This window comes from Schistocerca cancellata, chromosome 1, assembly GCF_023864275.1.
Source record: "Schistocerca cancellata isolate TAMUIC-IGC-003103 chromosome 1, iqSchCanc2.1, whole genome shotgun sequence".
NCBI lineage: Eukaryota > Metazoa > Arthropoda > Insecta > Orthoptera > Acrididae > Schistocerca > Schistocerca cancellata.
Genome location: NC_064626.1, coordinates 798,011,097 through 798,024,672, shown reverse-complemented (window position 1 = coordinate 798,024,672; position 13,576 = coordinate 798,011,097). Strand labels below are relative to the sequence as shown.

Sequence of the window (13,576 nt, the reverse complement as noted above, 5' to 3'; positions counted from 1 at the left end):
GTAGCACCACATTTCAAAAGCTTCTATTCTCTTCTTGTCCAAACTATTTATCGTCCATGTTTCACTTCCATACATGGCTACGCTCCATACAAATACTTTCAGAAACGACTTCCTGACACTTAAATCAATACTCGATATTAACAAATTTCTCTTCTTCAGAAACGCTTTCCTTGCCATTGCCAGTCTACATTTTATATCCTCTCTACTTCGACCATTACCAGTTATTTTGCTCCCCAAATAGCAAAACTCCTTTACTAATTTAAGTGTCTCGTTTCCTAATCTAATTCCCTCAGCATCACCCGACTTAATTCGACTACATTCCATTATCCTTGTTTTGCTTTTGTTGATGTTCATCTTATACCCTCTTTTCATGACACTGTCCATTCCGTTCAACTGCTCTTCCAAGTCCTTTGCTGTATTTGACAGAATTACAATGTCATCGGCGAACCTCAAAGTTTTTCTTTCTTCTCCATGGATTTTAATACCTACGAATTTTTCTTTTGTTTCCTTCACTGCTTGCTCAATATACAGATTGAATAACATCGGGGAGAGGCTACAACCCTGTCTCACTCCCTTCCCAACCACTGCTTCCCTTTCGTGCCCCTCGACTCTTATAACTGCCATCTGGTTTCTGTACAAATTGTAAATAGCCTTTTGCTCCCTGTATTTTACCCCTGCCACCTTCAGAATTTGAAAGAGAGTATTCCAGTCAACATTGTCAAAAGCTTTCTCTAAGTCTACAAATGCTAGAAACGTAGGTTTGCCTTTCCTTAATCTAGCTTCTAAGATAAGTCGTAGGGTCAGTATTGCCTCACGTGTTCCAATATTTCTACGGAATCCAAACTGATCTTCCCCGAGGCCAGCTTCTACCAGTTTTTCCATTCGTCTGTAGAGAATACGCGTGAGTATTTTGCGTCCGTGACTTATACATACATACTGTCACAAAGCAAATATCCGATCCAACCAAATTTCCCGCACCCCCCCCCCCCCCCCCAATACAATGTCATTGTCTATGAGTTACTAAGACGTAACGTCAAAATAAGATAGAGTGAAAAAAATTTGCAATGACGAGAAAAGTAAAGAGGTAAGTGGAGCGTTGTTTCATACGGGGTGTATTACTTAACCCGCTGATCTCAAATATTTCCGGGGCCGTTGAAGACATCGGTATTATGTTATCATTCAAATTGATTCTAAGAGTCCTCACTAACCTCACTAAACGCTTGTAATTTTTTTTATGTCGGTTTAAGTTGTGCGAGTAGAGACAACGATATCGACTTTGTTTTTCTAGTGTTAGTTGGCTCTCCTTAAATTATGGTAGCATCGTTGATATGAGGGTGGTGAATTCAACGCCGTATCGTTAACCAAGTAGTTTTGTTGAAATTGAATTACGTACATCAGTCATCTTATGAGCTAGCTCATAACAGTATCGCATATTATGTGAAAACAGAGTACTGCATGATACAGATACCAGTGTCGAAGAGACTCACTTATTCTCTCTAGACAGCGCTAATACGTCGAATGCTTTTCCATGTGATCAAATGTCTGTAGCAAGTCATTTCTTTACGGAGAACACAGGAGGAGGAGAACAGTTGGGTCATACACATAAAGATATCCTGACTGATAGTGTCCGTCAGTATGTTAATTTTGAGAATGAACAATAGTACCGTAGTTACAATGCCAGTGGAATGCTATGCGGAGGGTAAGGGGTATGCCTGCAAGGAGTGGAGCAAGGGAAGTTTCTGTTCTGGTTGCAGCACACTCTCTACTGGATGGACCAGCAGTCTTCTGTGGATGCCGCCTCAACTTCAGCATTGACATCAACGATTCCTTTACACATGGCAACGGATGGTTATCTGTTGCTATAGTACGAGGTGGATCCGGAGTTCCAAATGTAGAGAGTGTGCTGCGACAGACTTTATAGTATTCTTTTTCTTGTCTGCAGCTGACGTTGTCATTTCGACGTCTTCAATTGTTTTATATATTGTCTGTCTTGAACGTCGACGATATCTTCTGTAATAAGGCATGGTGGCAGCGTTCAATGCAGTTGCCTGTGCAACAGCAGCAGCGCGAATGAGCTGCTGTTTTTCAAAATCCACATATTAGGTCCTCTGGAACAAGACAAACGTTACTCGCAATTATTACACGAATCAATTCTCTTCCTATCACCCGCTATTCTAGTAGCAGCTCGACCTGTTACACAACACGTCTGAAAATTTACAGTTTTTTCTTCAAAGTTCTTTTTAATTTTGTAATATAATTAAGTATTTAGAAATTAAATAGATATAGAATTTATTTGTTCATTTGGATTATTTACTTGAGTGTTTATATTCCGGAGCTTCAGGACACTGCAGCGTACGTTGTACAATAACCGAATTGACGGAAATAGCCTGCAGACCATATAGTAACAAAAATTATTTGGTCTGCAAAGTCTTGGAGTGTTTATTAATCCAGCAACAGTCCTGAGATGATAAAACTTCCTAAGTGCAATCAAGAAATTAATTATTCGTTATATAGGTTCTGGATCGACTTTACATCGCATTTGCAAGGCAAAAATAACTTTGTAAGTCCCTCCTCTTTTTATATACAGATCGCACGCAGTATCGATTTTCTAAGGTGCGGTAAAGGTACTACCATGTATCTCCGTATTGTTTTCTATTTTCTTCTTCTTCTTCCTCTTCCTCTCCTCCCCGTCTTCAACAGCTTCTTGACAGTAGCTGTGGAGATTTAATTGCGTTGGGATTCGTGTATGTCTGCCTCAGACAAAACAAAATTCTAATTCTAAATTGCGAAGTCACAACTTTTGACTCAGGATCAACGAGCAGAAGAGAGGAATTCTCGACGCGCAGTGTATAAGTCTGAGACTCTAAGGGACAACGGACTCTAAGAGAACCAACCATGAAAAATTGTGAGAGTATACAAGACGCAGCAATAAAGTATATATAAACAGACCAGTCCGTGAACTGGCAATGAGTAGTCGGACATGACAGAGAGAGTAAAGTTTTGATTTCCAGTTGCGAAGATTATGTTAGCCAGCTCCTAAATGGCTGTGGACACAGGAGTGGAACTGTGTGTACCTTTAAAAGCTGTCATACTTCATATGTGAATACCGGTACACCATCATGTGAGTGATCCTAATTTTCATAGGGACTTTATATTTTAATAGGTTTGTATCTCGTGAATGAAAGAAACAGCATCTGTGGATAATGGACAGTCTCCTAATTTATTTCGCCCTGAAGCTGACAAGCCTTCTTTGTGTACTTTTCTGTGCTGTCGTGTTATTTCCTATAAGTGCACTTCCGCAACCGGCTCGTGGTTCTATCTCATGGTGGAGATTTCGCGGTTCACGCCCGAGACATCCGTCCCTGCCACCTGCAGCCTGCTATAATGCGGCCTGCCTTTGTCTGTTTCAGCTGCACCTGGCGGCGTTGGCCTCTCTGAAAGGCGAGATCCTGGACCTGTCTAATCGCCTGCACACCGTCACCCAGGAGCGAGACTTGCTCGAGAAGACCCTCAACAAGACGCAGGTAAGCCCTCCTGATAATATTGCTGCACTGTAGGCGAGGAACTGATCTCTCGATTGTTGTTGTTGTTGTTGTTGTTGTGGTCTTCAGTCCAGAGACTGGTTTGATGCAGCTCTCCACGCTACTCTATCCTGTACAAGCCTCTTCATCTACGAGTAACTACGGCAGCCTACATATTCTGCGTAGTGTATTCATCTCTTGGTTTCCCTATACGATTTTTACCCTCCACGCTTCCCTCCAGTACTAAAGTGGTGATCACTTGATGCCTCAGAACGTGTTCTACCAACCGATCCCTTCCTCTTGTCAAGTTGTCCCGCAGATTCCCCTTCTCCCCAGTTCTTTTCAGTACCTTCTCATTAGTTACGTGATCTACCCATCTAATCTTCAGCATTCTTCTGTAGCACCACGTTTCGAAAGTTTCTATTCTGTTCTTATCTAAACTTGTTATCGTCCATGTTTCACTTCCATACATGGCTACACTCCAAACAAATATTTTCAGAATGGACATCCTGAGACTTAAATCTATACTCTATTTCTCTTCCTCAGAAAGGCTTTCATTGCCATAGCCATTTTGTATCCTCTCTACTTCGACCATCATCAGTCATCTTCGAGATAGCAAAACTCATCTGTTACTGTAAGTGTCTCATTTCCTAATCTAATTCCCTCACATCACCTTGTAACCTGCCCTTCACTTATCGACCTTAATGACAGTGAAAAATTAAACCGCGTGTACTTGATGGAAATTTGGGAAAAGCAATCGTCACCGAAGTTAATTTGTCAGTAAAGAGGGAGGAAAGGGTTACATCTAAATGAAAGGAAAAATGCAAATGAAACTGGTGGAAATTAATTTTGAAAAGGGGTAAAGTTAATAAAGAAAGTAAATGTGCAGCCGTTACGTTAACAATTAGCTAGCAGTAATTAGATATTTGAGATTTGGGAAATTACGGTCGCCAGTCCTAAGGACAATTGCTATAGTAACTGAAAAAGAAAGGTTATTACACATATAATTAGCACTAGAAGCGTGGCAACTGAAGGTTGACACGTGTAGTGTGAAAACTGAAAGTTTGTCAGAAGTAATAAATTTCGCTACACTCTGACTTAATTTAGCAAAAGAATTAATAAAACCGGAAAATTGAAAGTTAATTTAGTGACTGAAGTTAATAGTGAGCTTTCTTTCTGAAGCACATCGAAATTCAGTAAAATACGGTTAGTCTTGGACTACCTCAACAATCATTTCAAAAACTACTTGAATCTACGCAATTTAGAAATAAGAGATTTAACTTTGAATTTGAATTAAATGATTCTGAACAATTAACAATAGTAAAATTTAGTACGTACCAAGCTGGGCTGCAGTCACAGGTAAGCTAAAATACGGTAACAAAACTCGCACTCTTAATTTGTGCTTGTGTAATCTCAATATTGTAGCCAGCTATGAATACCTTAACTGAACTTTGAAATTAAAGCAGTGAAATCGAATGATGCTGGCGTTTGAATTTCAACGACACTCGGGTTCATTCCGGAAAAGGAAGGGACCCTGCTTGGTAATGCAATTGGGACAATGAGCAACAAAGGTTCATGCTACGTTGCTGTAATTAGTTATGAAAATGGAACAGTTTGAAAAGCTGAAGTCTGCCATACAGTTCTAAAACTTTACGTGCTTCCAGTCTTCCTCGTTGGTTGATTGAAGGTTTGAAGCCGTCAATCGAGGAGGTAGCGACAGTCACTCATTGTCGGCCGTCTCTGTTGCAGAAGCTGGATGTTGGCGCGCCTTCTTCTCGACACGGTCACCAGGCGAAACGGGCTCTTGATGTGCGCCAGCTAATGCTTCCCGTCCGCGACACCGTGTCAGAAACTATCATAGCAAGTCGAGCGCAATTACATGCTGCCCAACCCCGAAAGCGCGGCAACTCGCGGGAGCGTCACACAACACACCTGCTCCACTGCACCACCCCAGCCAGACTCCCCCTCTGCCCGCGCTCCACGCGACAGAGTTAACACTCCCAAAGATCCTAAACACTTTGGTTTTCCACACGAGCTATCGATGTATTCGTTCGATAGCATAGTTTTCCCTAGGCCAGACCCAGAGTATAAATACAAATAATATTCACAAAACAAACCAATTATAAATCGGCATAAATTCATATATATATACAAATAGTAAAACAATTACAATATACAAAGACACAGAAATGTTGTATCTTCAGGTAACAAAATAAGGAAAAAAATTTGCAGTGCAATAGATGGAAATAGGAGGATATGCATTTCCGGCGTTACAACCTGATTTAATTCGACTGCGTTCCATTATCCTCGTTTTCGTTGATGTTCATCTTAAATCTTCCTTTCAAGACACTGTCCGTTCCGATCATCTGATCTTCCAGGTCCTTTGCTGTCTCTGCCAGATATACAGTGTCTTCGGCAAAGCTCAAAGTTTTCATTTTTTTCTCCATGGATTTTAATTCCTACAAATTTTTCTTTTTTTTCTTTTACTGCTTACTCAATGTATACATTGAATAACATCGGGTATAGGCTACAACCCTGTCTCAGTCCCTTCCCAACCACTGCTTCCCTTTCGTGCCCCTCGACTCTTATAACTGCCATCTGGTTTCTGTACAAATTGTAAATAGCCTTTTGCTCCCTGTATTTTACCCCTGCCACCTCCAGAATTTGAAAGAGAGTATTCCAGTCAACATTGTCAAAAGCTTTCTCTAATTCTACAAGTACTATAAACGTAGCTTTGCCTTTCTTTAACCTATCTTGTTAGATTTAGTCGTAGGGTCAGTATTGCCTCGCGTGTTCCAACATTTCTACGGAATACAAACTGATCTTCCCCGAGGTCGGCTTCTACCAGTCTTTCCATTCGTCTGTAAAGAATTCGTGTTATTATTTTGCAGCTGTGACCTATTAAACTGATACTTCGGTAATTTTCGCACCTGTCAACACCTGTTTTCTTTTGTATTGGAATTATTATATTCTTCTTGAAGGTTGAGAATATTTCCTCTATCTCATACATCGTGCTCACCAAATGGAAGAGTTTTGTTATAGCTGGCTCACCCAAAGCTATCAGGAGTTCTAATGGAATGTTGTCTACTCCCGGGGCCTTGTTTCGACTCAGGTCTTTCAGTGCTCTGTCAAATTCTTCACGCAGTATCATATCTCCAGTTTCATCCTCATCGCCGGCCGGTGTGACCGAGCGGTTCTACGCGCTTCAGTCCAGAACCGCGCTGCTGCTACGGTCGCAGGTTCGAATCCTGCCTCGGGCATGGATGTGTGTGATGTCCTTAGGTTAGTTAGGTTTAAGTAGTTCTATTGTATGTATTGTATTGTATGTTAACCGGGGACCTAGAAACGACAGAGAGGCTCCGTCCCCGCTGCAGCCGCAGTTGTTCACAACCCCACGACGACTACTGCAGTCCACTTCACCCCTCCGCCACCCCACACCGAACCCAGGGTTATTGTGCGGTTCGACTCCCGGTGGACCCCCCAGGAAACGTCTCACACCAGACGAATGTAACCCCTATGTTTGCGTGGTAGAGTAATGGCGGTGTACGCATACGTGGAGAACTTGTTTGCGCAGCAATCGCCGACATAGTGTAACTGAGGCGGGATAAAGGGAACCAGGCCGCATTCGCCGAGGCAGATGGAAAACCGCCTAAAAACCATCCATAGACTGGCCGGTTCACCGGACCTCTACACAAATCCGCCGGGTGTATTCGTGCCGGGGACCAGGCGCTCATTGCCGCCCAGAAAGCCGTGCGTCAGACCGCACGGCCAACCGGGCGGGCTAAGTAGTTCTAAGTTCTCGAGGACTGATGACCTCAGATGTTAATTCCCATCAAGTGTCTACGCACAAGTCATGTAATCCCCGTAAATAACTGGCCACTGATTTGTGTTCGCGGTAGTGGCGCTGGGTAGCGACCTAGATGAAAACCAGCGGATTCACATCAGGCGAACTTGGTGGCCAAGACATTAACGTGATTTCGCTATCATGCTGCTCGAACCACTGTTGCACGATTCTACGAGGGTCACCCCAAAAGACATGCACATTATTTTTTTAAAATCCATCTTTTATTCTACATGTTTGAAAGTTTTACAGTGTGTAGATACATCCTTTAGGAACAATATTTTCGTTTCCCCACATAATTTCCATCCCTCTCAACTGCCTTACGCCATCTTGGAACCAGCGCCTGTATACCCGCACGGTAAAAATTCTGGACCAACCTGTTGGAGCCACTGTTTGGCAGCGTGCACAAGGGAGTCATCATCTCCAAACCTTGTTCCACGAAGAGAGTCTTTCAGTTTCCCAAAGAGATGATAATCACATGGAGCCAGGTCAGGACTGTAAGGCAGGTGTTTCAGTGTTGTCCATCCGAGTTTTGCGATCGCTTTCATGGTTTTTTGACTGACATGTGGCCGTGCATTGTCGTGCAACAGCAAAACATCCTGCTTTTGCCGATGTGGTCGAACACGACTCAGTCGAGCTTGAAGTTTCTTCAGTGTCGTCATATATTCATCACAATTTATGGTGGTTCCACTTGGCATGATGTCCACAAGCAAGATCCTTCAGAATCGAAAAACACCGTAGCCATAACTTTTCCAACAGGTGTGGTTTTGAATTTTTTTTTCTTGGGTGAATTTGCATGATGCCACTCCATTGATTGCCTCTTCGTCTCTGGTGAAATATGATGGAGCCATGTTTCATCACTTGTCACAATTCTTCCAAGAAATTCATCTCCACCATTCTCATACTGTTCCAAAAATTCTCTGCATACCGTTTTTCTTGTTTCTTTGTGAGCCACTGTCAACATCCTGGGAACCCACCTGGCACGTACCTTTTTTAACGCCAACACTTTCAGTATATTGCAAACACTTCCTTCCTCTGTCCCAACGTAGCGTGACAATTCGTTCACTGTGATGCGTCTGTCAGCAGTCACCAATTCGTTAACTCTCTGCACATTGTCTGGAGTGTGTGCAGTACGAGGCCTGCCGCTGCGAGGAAAATTCTCAATATTGCCGTGCCCGCTTTCATCACGTAACCTTGCCCACCGACTAACTGTACTGCGATCGACAGCAGCATCTCCATACACCTTTATCTGGACGTTTCCAACTGTCTCAGGAATTCTATGACGGCACGTTGCTTCTGAAGAACGTCAAGTGTAGCAGCCATCTTGAAGGCATGCTATGACGGCGCCACTCACGGGAACAGGTTGAACTAAGTTTGAAAGCAAGCGGGAAGGATGTATCTACACACTGTAAAACTTTCACACATGCAGAATGAAAACTGTATTTTTACAAAAATAGTGTGCATTTCTTTTGGAGTGACCCTCGTAGCTTGTAGATACTGACAGTTACGCTGCTGAAAGATGACATCGTCGTCAGAGAAGACATGAAGCATGAAGGGTTGCAGATGGTCCGCAGCTGACATGGTGTCTTCGATTACTGCCACAGGTCCCATGCAAGCGTAGGAGAACGTCTCCCATAGAATAAAACTGCGTCCATGGCGCGGTGCGCGTTTCGAGCAGCCTCTCGCCTAGATGACAGCGTTTAAGACGACGACCGTCGACGTGGTGTAGCAAAAGCGTGATTCATCCGACGAACCGACACGTTTCCAGTGGTTCACGGTCCAATCTCAATGATTCCGTAATTGACGACGACGTAGGGGCAACATGTGAACACGCAGGGGTCGCCTACTGCAGAGCCCCTTGTTCAACAATGTGCACCGAATGGTGTGCTCCGAAACATATGTGTGACCACCGGCATTGTGCACTTTCGCCAGAGGTGCCACAGATCGCCAGTTATCCAACTTTACACAGCAGTCAAGCCTAAACCTCACGTTATGTGAAGAGCCGTGGACGTCCAAGCCACTTAGCGCCTAGCGGTAGCTTCAGTGCCCTTCTAGCACTTTTCCATAGATGCTCCCGACAGTAGCACGTGCACATTCGACCAGCGTCGCCGTTTTCAAGATAATCTTTCCCAGGCACTGCGTAATAATAATCTGTCCTTTGTCAAAGTCGTTTTCTTAGTGGATGTCTCCATTTGCAGTGCGTATCTTCGCAAGGGTCTCTGCACGGCTTACACACTTCTCGTTGTGCGCCACGTGTCCGCAACGCCGCCAGCAGGCATCCAATCGTGCAGTCGTAATGTTTCGGCTGATCATTGTGCTAAGCTCTACGGTCCCTTGGCGGTGTGAAAAAATTTAAGATTCTAAGTCAAGACAATGAAGAGTTACGGCCACTTACGTCACATATTCAGATACTCCCAAAGTCACTCTTTAAAACTTAGTACTTCTCCTTGATGTAGAATTATGAGATTTGGCTGGAAGAAATGTTTCACGGTACAAGTAAAGGAAAAAAATTAGAAAATTGTAAATTTATTTTGTCGTTTATTATCTGACCCCACGCTTGAAATTAAAACATTCTCGAAAGTCTTGAGATCCTTTGGACCGATATCTTGCCAGTATCAATGTCGGAAACAGGCAGAAATCGTCAAAATGTGTGAAATCTTATGGGATTTAACTGCTAAGGTCATCAGTCCCTAAGCTTACACACTACTTAACCTAAATTATGCTAAAGACAAACACACACCCATGCCCGAGGGAGGACTCGAACCACCGCCGGGACCAGCCGCACAGTCCATGACTGCAGCGCCCCAGACCGCTCGGCCAATCCCGCGCGGCAGTAATCGTTGAGATCCTCGGTTCTCGCAGTGGATGAACTGTCTACATACATAATTAAATTTGTGCGGAACCCTCATTGCGTGAGTCCTTCTCGCAATTGGCCAGTTCTTACTTAAATTTAATCCTGAACACAGTAAGAAGAGACTAGAAGATAAAGTTAGAACAGATATTAAAATGTAACAGAAGCAGATGGCGAAGTTAAAACCGTTGTGGTAGCCCGTGCGGCTGACAGTAATGAAAACTGCAAGAGTTAAACAGAGCTTAGAAGCTGGTTACAGCAATTTGTACCTAAGAGTAAAATAAGGACAAAATTGACGAGTAGTGTCAGGAGGGAGTGCCCACAAAGACGCAGTGGAGGAAGCGAAACAGTGTGACGTCCGGGAGGCAGTATCGAATAGTGACACGATGGCCAAAGAATCAACATCAGATTCGTGCAGTCCAAAGCAGTTATATTTACAGTGGAGATCTACTGCTATTGAACACTGACCCAAAAATGAAATAAAAAGATCTCTGAAACAGTACGTTTAAAGTGCAGTCATCTACGGGTGTGTCTAATGAAACAAAAATTTTAAGTATTTGAAATATGGTGCCACAGAAAGCTGTTAAAGTTTAAGTGGACAGATGAAGTACAGATGGCTGGCTCTGAGCACTATGGGACTCAACTGCTGTGGTCATTAGTCCCCTAGAACTTAGAACTACTTAAACCTAACTAACCTAAGGACAGCACACAACACCCAGCCATCACGAGGCAGAGAAAATCCCTGACCCCGCCGGGAATCGAACCCGGGAGAAGTACAGATCGAAGAGGCATTGGAGGAACAGACGAACAAAAAAGTGTTTGCATGGCATAACGCAGGTCATCTTATATTGACGCTGAAGAAACAACTAAATTAACAAATTTTGGATACAGACAAAGATTATCGTGCTATCATGATTTAAGACAGTGATGTTACTAGTTAAGCACAGACTAAAAGATTGGGATATGATAGCGATAAACAGATGAAAACATCAGAGATCAGTTAAAGACATATGTGTTTTAGGAACGTCAGTCGTCGTAATCCACAGTGCTACTTTATTTCTTACGTTCACGATAACGTGTGTGCGTGCGCGTGTGCGTATGCATGAGTGCACTCGCGCGTGCATTCGCATCTGTGTGCACTTTGAATTCTCTGGTCAGCTAATTAATTATATTTTTGAATTCATGAAGTTGATCAGTCTTTGTATAATGTTATGTCTCGCTACAAATCTAGCTGATGTGGTCATTTTTGTCTGTCCTGCCTGCTGCTTTGTAGCCGTCTATTTAATTGTCACTTCAAATTCTCTCTGGCCTTAGTTGCGGATGGTGACTTTTTCTTTATTCATTTATCGGAATCTGTTGTATGTTGTGCAGCGCTTCTTCTTCTGTTGCTTGTTTTGACCGTGAGTAGTTTCATTCCACCTCTTATCGACTACTTTATTTTGTTCCTTGATTCATCTGGATCTTCTGTAAGAGTCAGATATCTTATTTTTCTTGAAGCCTTACTCATACTTGGGTTTCTATTGTCTGATTGAATCGTTATTTCGTGGATTACGTAGTTTTACTTCAGTAGTTAACAGTGTGAATCTCAAACTGTTCCTCTTATCGTAATAGAACAAAATAGTCCACGGGCTGCTTCTTTATCCTCTTGTTTTCTTCTTTACTAGTTGTCATCTGCCCAGTGCTAATGTAGACCTCTTCCATTTCTGTCGATTCTGTGCCGTCAGTTTACACCGTTTTCCAGCAGTCTTCGCCTTTTACGAGAGATGGACGTGCTGTTAGGTAAACAATTACTTTTTAATATAGGGTGTACATAAAATTTATTGCACAATAACTAAACATTGTACAGATGTCATACATTATTGCATTTTGAAAAGAAACTCTGAAAGGTTTTTTACAAACATTCTATATGGGAACCATGAGTGACCCAGCAGTACGGTAATCGAATTCTTGCCATATCCGCCCCAGCATGGCATCGTCGACTGTGGCAGTCCCTTCCCGTATTCTCCCCCGGAGCTCTGCTACTCACGTGGTAGAGGCAGTACATACACCGGATCTTTAATGTGTCCCGACAGAAAAAAGTCACACGGAGTGAGATCTGGCGATCGGGGAGGCGATTTCATGAAACAGCTATCCCCTTGTGTAGCACGGCCGATCCATCGATGCGGCAGCTCCGTGTTCAGGTACCCACGAACTTCACGATGAAAAAAGGGTTGGAGCCCCGTCCTGCTGAAAGATGAACGAGTAGTCCGATTGCATTTGAGGCATCAGACATTGCTGCAACATGTCCAAGCAGGAATATCCAGTGACAGTGCTCTCGACGAAGAAGAATGGCCCGTATAGCTCTGGACGTGACAAGTCACAAAAAAATTTACCCTTGGGGAATAAGGCTCAAATTCAATGCATTCATGTGTATGCTTTGTACCGCAGGTTCGACAATAATGCCTGTTCACTTTCCCATTAGTGTGAAAAGTGGCTTCGTCGCTATAAATTAAGCTACCAACAATACATCCCCATGCTCGTTCAGTTGTTGCAACTGCGAACAAAATTTAAAACGCTCGTCTTTGTCGTCGTCATTGAGCTTCTGCACTAGCTCCAATTTGAATGGTTTCATAGACAGCTTCTGCCGCAGGACTTACCACACTGTCATTGGAGCCATTTCGAGTTCACGGGATGCACGACGCAGCGATTTCTTTGGACTCATGAATGTCTCTTGCACGCGCTCCACATTCACTTCTCTTTGCCAGGCACAAGCATCCCGTCGTAAGGAATTTGTTGTGCCAGTGGCAAATGGCCTTTCTTGTTGGTGGCTTCTTACCGTACTTAGGCCTAAACATTCTTTGAACAGCTGTAGCACACTTGTTTTTGTCGAACTCCAGCGCACAGAAAGCTCGCTCCGCACCTGAACTCGCCATGTTTGCGACTAGCGCTGACGATCGGCAAATTACCAAACTTTCAGGGTTTCTTTTCAAAATCACATATGTATGATATCTGTAAAATGTTTGCCGGCCGCGGTGGCCGTGCGGTTCTAGGCGCTTCAGTCCGGAACCGCGGGACTGCTACGGTCGCAGGTTCGAATCCTGCCTCGGGCATGGATGTGTGTGATGTCCTTAGGTTAGTTAGGTTTAAGTAGTTCTAAGTTCTAGGGGACTGATGACCTAAGATATTAAGTCCCATGGTGCTCAGAGCCATTTGTAAAATGTTTGATTCTTGTGCAATAAAAGTGTTCTCAGACTTTATATACACCCTGTATATTGTAGCGATTCTCATGTTCTGCAACAAACTTCTTAGCCTAATCCCGTGATAGTTATGTCTCCAAAGCCACACTTTTACAAGACATTTGTTTACTAACCGCTGTGATGTTGA

The 13,576-nt window shown here is 43.3% G+C and overlaps 1 protein-coding gene across 2 annotated transcripts in view; it reads left to right on the top strand.

Moving 5' to 3' along the window:
* LOC126187797 (colorectal mutant cancer protein) overlaps positions 1 to 13,576 on the top strand; it is a 582,723-nt gene that overhangs the window by 486,808 nt on the left and 82,339 nt on the right. For both annotated transcript variants that reach the window (XM_049929077.1, XM_049929086.1), the window contains exon 4: positions 3,411 to 3,524. In XM_049929077.1, coding sequence (XP_049785034.1) covers positions 3,411 to 3,524 — 114 coding nt within the window. The remainder of the gene's footprint in view (positions 1 to 3,410; positions 3,525 to 13,576) is intronic.